Source organism: Canis lupus, chromosome 1 (genome assembly GCF_048164855.1).
Source record: "Canis lupus baileyi chromosome 1, mCanLup2.hap1, whole genome shotgun sequence".
Classification (NCBI taxonomy): Eukaryota; Metazoa; Chordata; class Mammalia; order Carnivora; family Canidae; genus Canis; species Canis lupus.
The window spans coordinates 56,464,397-56,476,801 of record NC_132838.1 but is presented as its reverse complement, the minus strand read 5'-3'; the positions used below and the strand labels follow the sequence as shown (position 1 = coordinate 56,476,801).

General features: G+C 52.6%; 1 protein-coding gene across 3 annotated transcripts in view; it reads right to left on the bottom strand.

Annotated features, from left to right (window-relative positions):
* Positions 1–12,405, bottom strand: part of KIF25 (kinesin family member 25) — a 50,767-nt gene that overhangs the window by 3,466 nt on the left and 34,896 nt on the right. For all 3 annotated transcript variants that reach the window (XM_072831073.1, XM_072831084.1, XM_072831076.1), the window contains 4 exons: positions 8,948–9,022; positions 6,285–6,434; positions 1,490–1,666; positions 358–512 (listed from right to left, as the gene is read on the bottom strand). In XM_072831073.1, the coding sequence (XP_072687174.1) occupies positions 358–512; positions 1,490–1,666; positions 6,285–6,434; positions 8,948–9,022 (557 nt within the window). The remainder of the gene's footprint in view (positions 1–357; positions 513–1,489; positions 1,667–6,284; positions 6,435–8,947; positions 9,023–12,405) is intronic.

The window sequence follows — 12,405 nt, the reverse complement described above, 5'->3', positions numbered from 1 at the left end:
CTCGGGGGCCTGCTGGCTGGGCGGCGCCCCCATGCTTCTCAAGCCATGCAGGCGACCCTGTGTGCACTGGCCCAGTCGTCACTGACCAGGACGCACAGACCTTGCCACACGTCCTTACTTTTCTTAAATACCTGGCACCATTTTATATGCTGCCCGGTGACTTTGCAAACCCAAACCACACTCACTGTGCCCCTCGTGGCGCAGGCATCATATTCCCAGGTACGAAGATGCCCGGCCTCCCCGTGTTAACAAAGCCTTCCCCTCCCTCTCAGAAATCCCCTCCCACCACAGCCCGGCTCCGGATCCCCCAGAGGCGGGTTTGCAGTTCCCGCCCTCGGCCTCGGCGTGGCCACTTACCGGGGCTGCCGCCGGCAGCGGGACCCCTGGTGAGAGTGGCCGTTATTATCAGGTGGGATCTAGAGGAACGGGCGTGCACGAGGGTGGCCAGCTCCGCCCTGAGCCGCAGGCTTCCGGCAGCGAGCGCCACGAAGTCCTCCGCGCTGTGGACGGGCCTGCAGGAGAGCGCGCGGGATGGGGAGCTCGGCCACGGCGCGGCGACGGACGCCCTCCACCCTCCACGTGCACCAGGGCCCCCACTGTAAGAAAGCAGACTGAAGCACATATTAGACAAAACAAAACATAATAACATCAAACGCCTTCCTTGCTTTGAGGCCTAAACGACCGACGTATCACGAATTGCTTAATCTAGAATAATCAAGGGTCTCAGATCTTTTTACCACCCAGCCTTCTGTTGCGTGTCCCCATGGACCCCAATAAAACCCTTCTCCCTACTTCAGTTGGTGAGGGATGGCAGCTAGTCAGACCTTGCCTTTGGCAGGACCTACTTTGTTCCGTGTCTTATTGGTCAAAAGTTGAAAGTTCTGGTTGCCTCGTGCAGACTCATGGCTCGATGCATCATCCCCCCATAGTATTTTTCCAGATGCGAGAAACAGCTGCAGCCCCTCCCCCTTGCTGCCTCCTCCCCAGCACAGGCTCACTGCCCTCCTCCTGGTCAACACGGGGAGACGGCTCCCTGCCGCCCGTGAGCTCACCGGATACACGGCCGCGGGTCCAGGGAGCATGCAGCTGTGAGGAGCCTACCTGTCTAATCAACATGAGGGGACTTCTTGCTTTATCACAGGACAAATAATTACCGTCTTCTATAAAATATTGAGACGTGCAGGTGGCACCGAGGACGTCCATACTTAACGCAGGGGCCGCGGGCAAGTCCACGTCTCCAGGCTTGCCCCCTGGTCTCGAATACAGGGAGAGCACCTGTGCCATGCATTTTCCATCAAGATATTTTAAAAGGTTGATTTGTTCATCTGTTTTAAGTGTGATTTTAAAAAGATAATTTCTCCAGCAAATTGAAAAATACACAGCACGTCTTAAGCAGGAGAACAGGGCGAGCCACCTCAGAGACAAACATGCAGATCCTGTGATGCAGCTGGGGTCCCGGGAAGGTGCTGGGGTTGGGGGGGATACTCACTCTCGGGTCAGCAGAGGGACCTCCCGCCTTGCATCCTTGGTTGTCAGTGCCTCACGCCTGCACCCAGACGCCGCCATGCCACGTGCCTTGGCCAGAAGGTCAAAAATGTTGTTATTATAGACTTCTACTATGGACAGGTCAACCTGCAGGCGCCTCGACGGGTTTTCTGCAATGAGCCTGGTGGGGAACAGAGGGGGGCAGGACACGAGGGACTCAGCTGTGGTGGGCGCTTGGCTAGCCCCGGGAGGAAGCTGTAAGACAAGCACTGTCACAGGGAGAGGATCAGAGTCGTGATGAGGCTCCACGAGACCCCGGCCCGGGAGTGCAGGGCCGCATCTTACCAACGGGGCAGGGGTGGGGGGCTGCACTGCAAGGCGAGCAACTGTCCTGGGAAGAGCTGCTGCACATGAGCTGTATCTAAATCAATGATTTCGGCCATGGGTGCCCAAGATTGCAAGTACACGAGAAGGAAGCAGGGAAACCCCATGGTCCCCCTCCAGCCCTTTGCCTGGGTGTCACGGCTTCGCACGAGCCCAAAGCGAGCTGCAGGGACAGGAGGGCTGTTGCACCTTTCTGGGACCGGGGTTCACTCTGCTCCGGCCAAGGCTGAACACAGACTTCTGGACCCAGCCCCACGTGCCCAGGCCTCTGGACAAGCCCAGCCTGTGACCTCCTGACACCCCACCCGGGCTCCAGAGACAACTGCACATCTTGTGTTTCATCTTGTCAAGTGCTATGTGCTGACTGCAGAGAGGTTTAAAAATACGGATACTACCCGCCTAGAGAAACCCCAAAACCCCAGGCAGGGGAAGAGTGACTGCCAGCCCGGCTCCTCCCCGCCCACGTCCCTGCTGGGGCCTTTCCACAAAACTCCCCACACGGCCCACTTCGGCCGCCTCTGTCTTCTGGGGACGTTGCTTCTCTGACACGTGCACAGTGAGACCACTCTGACTCTGACTACGGTGCTTCCTCATCCACAAGGGAAGTCTGGATCTGCGGCCTGCGTGCGTCTTGCACAAGCACGGCTGGATTGCGTTTTTCCTAAGGAGCTACAAGGAGCCAAGAATATAACGAGCAGTTAACATCCTCTGATGATACAGTCAAGAAAACAAGAAAGACTAAATGAAAGAAAAAAAATAACTTCTCCAGTAAAAATGATTTTGGGCAAAGAGCTCAGATGTGGCTCGTCCTCCGTGCCAGGAGGAGCCTGTAAGAACAGTAACGGGGGCGGGGGGCGGGGGAGACCTAGGTCTGCTGAGCTGGGGGCTCCAAGAACATGCAGGTGCAAACCTGACCTCAGCGTGTGGCTCCGTCCCCTCGTGTGACTGGCCGTGTCCGTGGGCTCCACAAAACCCAAATTCAAAATTTCTTATCTACATAATAGCAGGGAGCTAATTTGAAGATTTTCTTCCATGAAATCAAGCACCTGATGTGCCTCCTGCGTCAACTCATGTGTCCCTCAGGTATTTAGTTGTTTCCCAGATGCTCCGAACGGTGTTGAAAAGTGGCGTTCGGTCCTCGCCTTGGAGAAGCCCAGTGTTTAGGAGGCAGGACGCACGCATAAGCAATCACTATGCTGTGCCGTACATTTTACACGAAAATGCGCATAGGCTCCTGCGAGGTTACAAAGGGGGCACTGATCCCCGAGGCAGGGCAGACGGGGGCACGTCCCCCTGGCTCCTCACTGTCAGTGTTCATTCTGGGCTTTTCGGAGGCTGAAAATGGTCACGCACATGCCCTGTGGTCCTGCGCCTTCAGGTGGAAAAGCCTCCTAACGTTTGTTGAGAAGCTGAGATCAGCCGGGAAGGAGGCCGATGAGGCTCCAGAGAGCATCCCCTGGTGGCGTCCACTGCATTTAAAGCGCCACGGGAGTGCCTTCCTCTGGTAACGCCGCAGACTCCGTAGGGCAAGCAGTTCACTAGACCCGTCCCTGGTGACAATGCCTGAGCTTGCTACGGCCGTGTGCTCGGGACAGACAGACTGCCTGCATTCTGAGCTGGGCACCAAACCACCTGCAGACGGAGCTGAACACATTCCTTTAAGGTTGTGTCTGCTCGGGCTTCGGAAACAAAGCGGCACAAACTGTTCTGCATCTGGGCTGTTAGACTCGTTTTTTTTTTTTTTTTTTTAAGGTAAGGATTATTATTATTATTATTATTATTTTTATTTATGATAGGCACGCAGTGAGAGAGAGAGAGGCAGAGACCCAGGCAGAGGGAGAGGCAGGCTCCATGCACCGGGAGCCCGACACGGGATTCGATCCCGGGTCTCCAGGATCGCGCCCTGGGCCAAAGGCAGGCGCCAAACTGCTGCGCCACCCAGGGATCCCTAGACTCGTTTTTTTGCAAACAGTGACTCCAGGCTAGGGAGGCCACGCGCCCCCAAAATCAGAGATGCAGACCTCCCTCCGGAGGACTGGACGGCCCTGGCCCACTGCGCTGCGCGGGCACGCCCAGACCACGTTCAGTTACCATCCATGCCCGACTCAAAACACAGACCACGTCAGAGAGCAGGTGAGTGAACACCTGTCCGTGATGCCATTTCTCCACCTGGTGAAGCTGCGGACCCCATTCCTACCGTTCCTTCCTGACCTCCGAGCCCGTGCCGCCTGTTTGCCATCCTCACGGGGAAGGCAGGTCTGTCTACCACCCCGGCTTTCCACAAGCACGCAGCTTGTGTCGGGAATATGATGAACCGAGACTCAGAGTTGCCATCAAGCCACGTCTGCCCCGGCAATCCCAGCCGTGGCTGACTCCCAGGGGCCCCGCTGCAAGACGACGGGGCCAGGAGGCCCGTGAACCTCGGCTCCTGCTATTCTCACCCACACCGGACCTCGGGCCTCGGCTCTGTGTCGGGGCCTTGAGAGTTGGCTTGGCAGGAAGGAAAAGCCGTGGTTGGTGACTTAATGCCTCGCACGTTCCACCCATCGAAACGGATGTTGTCCAGATCGTGAAGATCACGATGCCAAGGGAGCAGTGAGCACAGGGCTGGAGGAGCGGTCCGGTCCACAGGCGCCGGCGAGGACCCCAGAGCCTGGAACGGCAGTGCTCCCGGGGGGCCCTTCTCTGCCACTCCCGGTCTCTCCGATGTCCCTCTTTCCACATGACGCCCAGGAACGCCAAGAGCTGCTGCAGCTCTGCTGTAGTCGAGCCGTGGCCACTGCTTGGCCAACGTGGCTGCTGCCCGGTGAGGACTCCCAGAGGAGGACAGATGGCTCGCCTGCCAGCACCGGCCCGGCTCTGCTGAGGACGTCTGTGACTCACGCTGCAGTCCCAGCCCCTTGAAATTCTGAAACTAAACCGAATACTTAAAAAAATAAAAAAAATAAAAAATAAATAAACCGAATACTTGATGGAGTGCAGCATCCTCAGAGGAGGTCTCTGTGGCCTGAGTGATGGCCCCGTGTCCACAGAGGCCCTGCCCTGGGCTGGTTTACGCCGAGGAGGCCACACACCTCCTCAGATCGATGCCGCGAGGGCAGGGTTGACGCGCTCTTCCTGGAGAAGTCTGCAGGGCTGGCCACAGGCCCCTGACCTTCTCCCGCATCTCGGAAATGCACAGACACACTGGGGAGTGGTGGCCCCGAGCAGAGCCTGTCATCAGCCTCACGGCCCCTGAGATTCCCAGAATGGCTGTCACACAGCACAGCCTCACCTGTGCCGACAGGTACTTTTCAGAAGTAGTAAGAGTGAACATCATAAACTCACTATGTGCACCAACAGTTACAGGATGTTGATTTGAAGAGGCACCAAAATATCAGGCTGTGTGGGGTTCTTGCGTCTTTATCTGGCCCTGATTTTAAGACATGGAAAGCTCGGCAAGGAGACACGGAGAGGAACCGAATCTCGGGCGATCGGCAGCACGGAACAGCCCTGGCTCCCCTGGAGACCTGCTGCTGGGAGGCGCCTTCTCCTCTCAAGGAGCTGCCAAGTTCACGGGGACGTGACACATAGGCCACAGGGTGAGCCCACAGCACTCACAAAGCAGGTGCCCAATGAAAATGAGTCTCTAGCACAGCGGCCCCCTGAAGGCAGGGATGGTCAGCGTCCAGGCCTCGAGGCTGGAACATCACTTGGGCTGCCAAGGACAACTTGTCACGATTTTTTTTCCAGGTAAAATCATGAAAATGCAAGGCGGGGAGGGGGGGTGTCTCTTCTGGGAATGTTTCCCCAGAATAGGAGCATCTTTAACGTGCCAGCTTGCCTTAACTCAAAAAAAGAAAACCAGATGCGTCTACTCTTTCCAGGGCCAGGAGGCAAGGAAAAGACAACGGGGTCTCGCTCTGTCCCCTTCCCGTCTAGGACAGAAAACCCCCCTGCTCCACCCTCTCTTGACCAGGAAAACTGTCTTGCTAGGGAAGCTCTTCCAAGAAGTTTTGTCTTGGGGCACCTGGGGGCTCCGTTTGCTAAGCATCCGACTCTTGCTTTGGGCTCAGGTCATGACCCCAGGGTCATGGGGTGGAGCCCCATGTTGAACTCTGCACTCAGTGGGGAGTCTGCTGGAGATGCTCTCTCCCTCCTTCCCCCTCGGCCCCTCCCCCCTTAAAATACATAAATAAAATCTTAAAAAAGAAGCAACTCTTTATAAAGAAAGAAGTTTTGTCTTCACGACAGAATTTCAACATCAGTGTGCTACAAGAATTCCTAGTGTTTGTGGTCCTGAGGCCCCGAGTACTGAAGCACCGTGGATTGCAGCACATTCCCACAGGAGCAGCAGGTGCGGTCTCTGCAGAGGGGAGCTCTCCACCCCCCACACCCCCTGCTGCTGTGGTTGTCCGCTCACCACCCCCAGGTACCTGAACAGCTCCGCAGCAGCCCTGGGCATGATTCCAAGGTCACTGTGAGGTCCCCATGGTGGGATGCGCTCCTCCTTAGAGTGTGGACCCAGCATGGTGTAGCTCTTCCCACATCCTGTCTGCCCGTAAGCCATAATGCAGACGTTGTACCTAAAACCCAACACTGATTTCAGTGCCACAAAATGCACAGTGGGTCTCTTGCCATACCTGGATTTTAAGAAAAACGTTTACTTGGATGGAAAATTCAGGGTGCCTGGGTGGCTCAGTGGGTGAAGCGTCTGCCTTTGGCTCAGGTCATGATCCCAGCGTCCTGGGATCCTGTTCAAAAGGGAGTCTGCTTCCCCTTCTCCCTCTGCCCCTCCCTCACTGCTCATGCTCTCTCTCTCAAATAAATAAAATCTTAAAAAAAAAAAAAAGAAAAGAAAATTCAATACATTTTCTCTGTATTCCTCCGTCACTTGGTTCCTTACAAATCAGGCTTTCCCAGGACTATAGCTGTGTTTTGCATAATCCGTGTTGCTGTTTGGTTGCACGCTGTTGGGTTAAACCACATTTGCCTTTACACATGCACAGCATGCTCCTCATCGACACCTGCTTCTGCTCGGTGATTCGATATTTGCTCTGGGCGTCCATGGCTGGTGCCCTGAGCTCAAGGCCCATGCAGGGTCCCACCCTGAGCAAGACCCCTTTCTCGCCCACCCACTCTGTCAGCACAGGGTTGGGGTCACCAATGCAGGTGCATCTTGGTAAACCCGGGCTTCTTCTAATGCATGTGAAATGACACCATGTGTGCACACTTTCCTGAGGTTTTCTACCAATGGTTCCCACATTACACATACGATTGTGAGCACTGCCGACAGGACATTTGTTGCTTATTCTTAGACTCCCTGATTCCGAGGGACTTGGAGTTTGCACATCCACAGTCGGCCAGAAGGTGCCGGCGCTGTCTCTGTGACAGGCGTCATGTCACAGAGGACAGGGACTGTTGCCAGCTCCCTGCATTTCCTTCCAGCTGTTTTTTCAGCCCAAAATGTCAATGGGAAGGTTGAAACATCGAAAGAATATTTGAAATGCATTGATACAACAAGATATGCATTTGTGATGTAAATCTACAAATGCTATACACGGACATCCTTACATGAAGGTGCAGGTGATCCAGACCTCAGGGGCTGGATGCCAAGCCCTGACCTGCCTTCATGTCATGGAGGGGACGAGTCTGTCCCCACATGGGCCCCATCTAATGCTCTGATTCCACCCGTTCGCCTTTAATCAGATGCATCCTTCAGCTGGAGGTATTCCCAGAGAGTCAGATTGGCAGGGGCTGAGACTTGGCCACCACAACTCCGAGGAGGAGCTGGCTGACTGGCGCCTCCAACATGACCAGGGCCCTCCCTCCACCACGATGGGCAGACCCGGTCCATCAGGGAGCATGTGTTAGGGCGAAAACTGACCAACAGCCTCAGAGCTACCACCCCATCTTTTTTGTCTTCCAGGATGGAAAAGTCTCAAGGTCTTCATAACAGACACCTCACTGCCTCCCGATCTCACCCCCTCCTGGAGGAGAGGCGTGTGGGGGTCTCTGGTGGCCCCAGCAGGTCAGTGAGCACTCACCCTACCTTTCAAGCCCCTGGGGAATGTGGAGAGGAAAGAAGCCTCTTGAAGAAAGCAGCTCAGGACTTAAAATAATGCCATCTGTTTCACATTTAAAATGGAAAGGCAACTCTGGCAAAGACCATTTAACCACCATGCCTATTTTATTTCTGGAATCTGCTTACTTAAAAGAGGCCTACTTAAAAAAAAGAAAAGAAAAGAAAAGACAAAAGAGCCCCCCTATCATTTTCCATGGAAGAACTTTTTTTTTTTGGGGGGATGCATATAAAAGCCCCAACATTCCAGAAGAAGAGTGGAAGGAGAAACCAACCGTCCTAGCAGGAGGCTCAGCCCAGCAGGTGCGTGCAGCGAGAGGCACGCGGGTCTCCTGTGGGGACCTGACCCATCACATCATGTGCCTTCCTGGCCCCTGTGATGTGCTAGAGGTGCTGGAGCAACCGTGGGCGGAAACACGGCTGAAATGACAGCTTCCACTTCAGGGACATTGGCCACGCAGGAGCCTTTGCTGGGCAAACACAAATATGCCTTCTTCAGGACGCTGAATGCACCAAACCAGAGTTCTTGCAGGCACCCTGAAGTGGGAAGTCTCGGCGTATTGTGTCTCAGCCACACAAACCTGGTTCCATTTGTTGCTGAAAACATGATCTTTACTCTGAAGGTGTGACATGCGGCCTTGGGAATCAGGGGTCATGTCTCCGGGACCAGAAGCTCCATCCCAAAAGGATGAGGAGTTCCTCAGTCCAGCGTAAACATGTTCCACAGACATTCTGAAAACTCTAAAAGGCAGAAGGAATCCCAGAGAGCACATGAGCAAATGCCCATGGTCTTCACCCCATGCACGTGTCACCAGGTGTTTACTGACAGCCAATCCTCAGGTCCTGCTTAGGCCTCTTCCTGGCAGGCAGACCTACTGACCCCTGATGGATGCTAATCGGCCTGGGGCCATGGGTTTGCTCTGCCATCGTATAAAATGCTCATTGTGTAGCTTGAATGAGATCTACCCACCGTTACATGTAACTGTGATCACAGACCTTGAAGGTCTTTTAACTCACCCATCTATGAGAGACGTAAGCAGCGGGCACACATCCCCAAATACCACTTGCTGAGATTCTTCTGGACCATAAACTCTGAGAGGCAAAGCAAATAAGATGCATTATTGGAAGAAACAGAGGTTTACATTTGTAACCAAATTTGAAAACCCTCTAAGAACGAGAGCCCCATCCACTTCCCATCTCAGCCCCCAGCACAGTCAAGGTCCAACTCTGCCAACAATGAACATTGATTCCATTACCGTTCAGGCTGACAGAGGTTAAGGAAAACTGAAGAAATGTCTCCTGTGTTATAAAAACACAATTATGAATGCTTGCAAAGCAGAAAGAAAAAGCAAGCAAGCAAGAAAAAAAGAAGGGATACCATGTAATTATCTTGGAACTAAATTAGCTCCACTTAAGTGGGTCCAACAATAATCATGTAAAAATCATATGCTGGGCAACATTTGATATATAATATTTAACTTTTATGTTCACGCTCTTAAAGGATTGTTTTCCTGAGGCCCCAGGTTAGTGGAGCAGAATGTCCATACGTGTAATGGGACTGGAATGTCTGCTATGGAGAAGGGACTCCGATGTGGTTCTGTGTTTATAAGCACGCACAAACACAGCTAAGTAGGAAGGAACTTCCAAAAAATGCAGCTCGCTGCACAATTTGAAGCAAGACTGGAATGCAGCTGAAGAGCAGAATTTGTGCCAGACTGCCAAATATATGAAATAAGCACTCGTGGTCGGTTGCATTGAATCTAATGTGCTTGCATTTAAGCTTAGATGCCTGAACTACAGGTTTTTATTGAGCTGGGCCAAATGCTTCTCTTCTTTCATTTTCAAAATGTGTCAGTGTCCCATTGATCCCTAGTATCTCTAGGAGCAGGAGTAATTTTAAACTTATAAAATGTTGCTTATGATGTATGATCAGGATGGCATTTAGGGCAAGCGGTGTGATGCTGATCTCTTGAATCTTTTTTTTTTTTTTAAGATTTACTTATTTATTATTTTAGAGAAAGAGCGTGAGCAGGGAGCTGGGGCAGAGGGAGAGAGAATCTCAGACAGACTCTGTGTTGAGTGTTGAGTCCAATGTGGGGCTTCACCTCATCACCCTGAGTTCAGGACCTACGCCAAAACCAAGAGTCGGACACCTAACCAGCTGCACCACCCAGGAGCCCCTGGAGTCTTTTTTTTAACTTATCACCAAATTCCCCAAGGCCTGCTACTCAGCCCAAGCCCGCAGCCCTCCACCCAGAGCCTATAGAAGCAGACCTCGCAAATATTTCAGTATCTGAAAAGGGTGAAGACTCTTCCAAAAAACATCATGGAATGTTACCATTACCACATTTTAAAAAATTAATGGCAATGACTTAGCATCACCGCCCCCCCCAAAGTCAGTCTGTGTTCCCTGACATTCCTCTGGTTCTCTGGTAAGCTTATTTTTCCTCTCAGTTTTTAAAAATCATGATTCAAACAAGACATTCCCGTGGTTGCTGGCCGAATGTCTCCTGAATCTCTAATCTATGGCAGGACTCAGCAAGCATTTCCTTTTTTTTTTTTTTTAAAGATTTATTTATTTATGATAGTCATAGAGAGAGAGGCAGAGACACAGGAGGAGGGAGAAGCAGGCTCCATGCTGGGAGCCCGACGCAGGACTCGATCCCGGGACTCCAGGATCGTGCCCTGGGCCAAAGGCAGGCGCTAAACCGCTGAACCACCCAGGGATCCCCAAGCATTTCCTAAATAGTAAATAGTTTAGTCTTGGTGAGCATCGTCAACGCTCAGCTCTTATTCACCACCAGGAACCCAAGGTCAAAGGTCCTGCCACTTGTACCTGGTAATGCTGTACCAAGTCCAATGCTCAGGGCCCCAGCAGTTGGACATAACGAAGCAGCTGAGTGGTGGCCAGGACCCTCATCCCTCTAGCGGAGATGTGGCCAGGCATCCAGGCACTCCGATGTCAAAGGACCAGACGCTACTGAGCCAGAAGGGGGCTTTAGCGAGGTCGCAGGCTATAGGGTTTGTGCACAAATGTCAATCGTGCTCACACTTACAGACAACTGAGTAAGAGGATACCATGGGAGGAAGGTCCCATCGATGGCAGGAAAAAAGAAAACCAAGAACCTAGCCATACGCTTCATCAAGAATGTCCAAATCCTTTCGGGACAACAGTAATATTAAACTCTCCGGAAAGACACAAAACTCAACTTGAACAAATGAAAAGATGGACCACATACTTGCGCAGCAAGTCTGAGCTCTGTAAGGAAGCTAGACTTTCCAAAGTCACTTTATAAACTTGCCTTAATCCCCCCAAATGCCATATACACCATCAGGTATTTTCCGGAGCCAGACAATGTGTTTGTACAATTTATTTGCAAAATGAGAGAGCAGAATAGAAAGAAATCCCTGGGCAGGAAAGGAGCGGGGCCGAGGGTGCCCCAGACAAATCCAGGACCAGACCTGCCTGCACGTGGCAGGTGTAGGACGAAGGGGGCACCTCAGATAAGCAGGGAAAAGGTGTGTCTCACTAAGGAGTGTCGAGGTCACTGGGGAGGGACGTGGGCAAAGGTGAAGTAGGATCCATTCCTCAGACATTGGTTATTCTAGGATACATTCCAAATGGATGGTAACGTAAAAAATAAATCACTTGAGTACTGGAAGAACACGTGAGTATATTCTTCTCTAACCCGGTGGCCTTTGTAACTGTAATTAAGTTAAAGGGGAGAAAGCTTTTGCGTGGCTAAGAGATATCAGAAAAAAATACAAATAACAAACCAGTTGCCACTTAAAATCATGGACAAAAGATCAATATTCCTGATACATAAAGTGCTCCTAAAAATAGGGAAGGAAAAGGCCAATACTTTCTGTGTTAAACTCTACCATGTCCTCCTAACGTAGGAATATGCTCCTTATTAGGTTAGAAATAAGTGTCTGTAGAGGAGCACGTCACAGAACCGCACGTGGCTCTCGTTGCCCAAAAGAACGTCCAGCTCCGTGAAAGAAGTGGGTGCAGGTGACACTGCAGCCACAGCAGGCGGGGCCCCAGGGGCCAGCATGTCCCTAGGGGAAGCTGCAGGTGCTCGGGGTCGGGGGGTAGGCCAGGCCAGGCCACGCGGGGTGTTCATTCTGCACAGCCAGCACCCCCCTACCGGCTCCCATCTATACCCAGTCCCACTGGGGGGTTCCAGGGTCTCTGACCCTCTTCTTCTTTCTTCTCTGTGTCTTTGACCATCTCCCCACCTGGACTGTCCTTTCTCTTCTCTACCTGGTTAACTCCTGGCTAACTGAGCTGTCAGGACCCGGGTCGGACGCCCGTGGCTCACCAACAGCCCTCTGCCTACTTGTAGTGGGAGCTCGGGGAAGCCTCGAACTCAGGACCACAGGGGACTCAGCACAGACCAGTTGCAGGTGGCATGAACGCATGTAAGGAGAGGACGACACAGCCAGGAGTCCTTCGGCCACCCCATATGTAA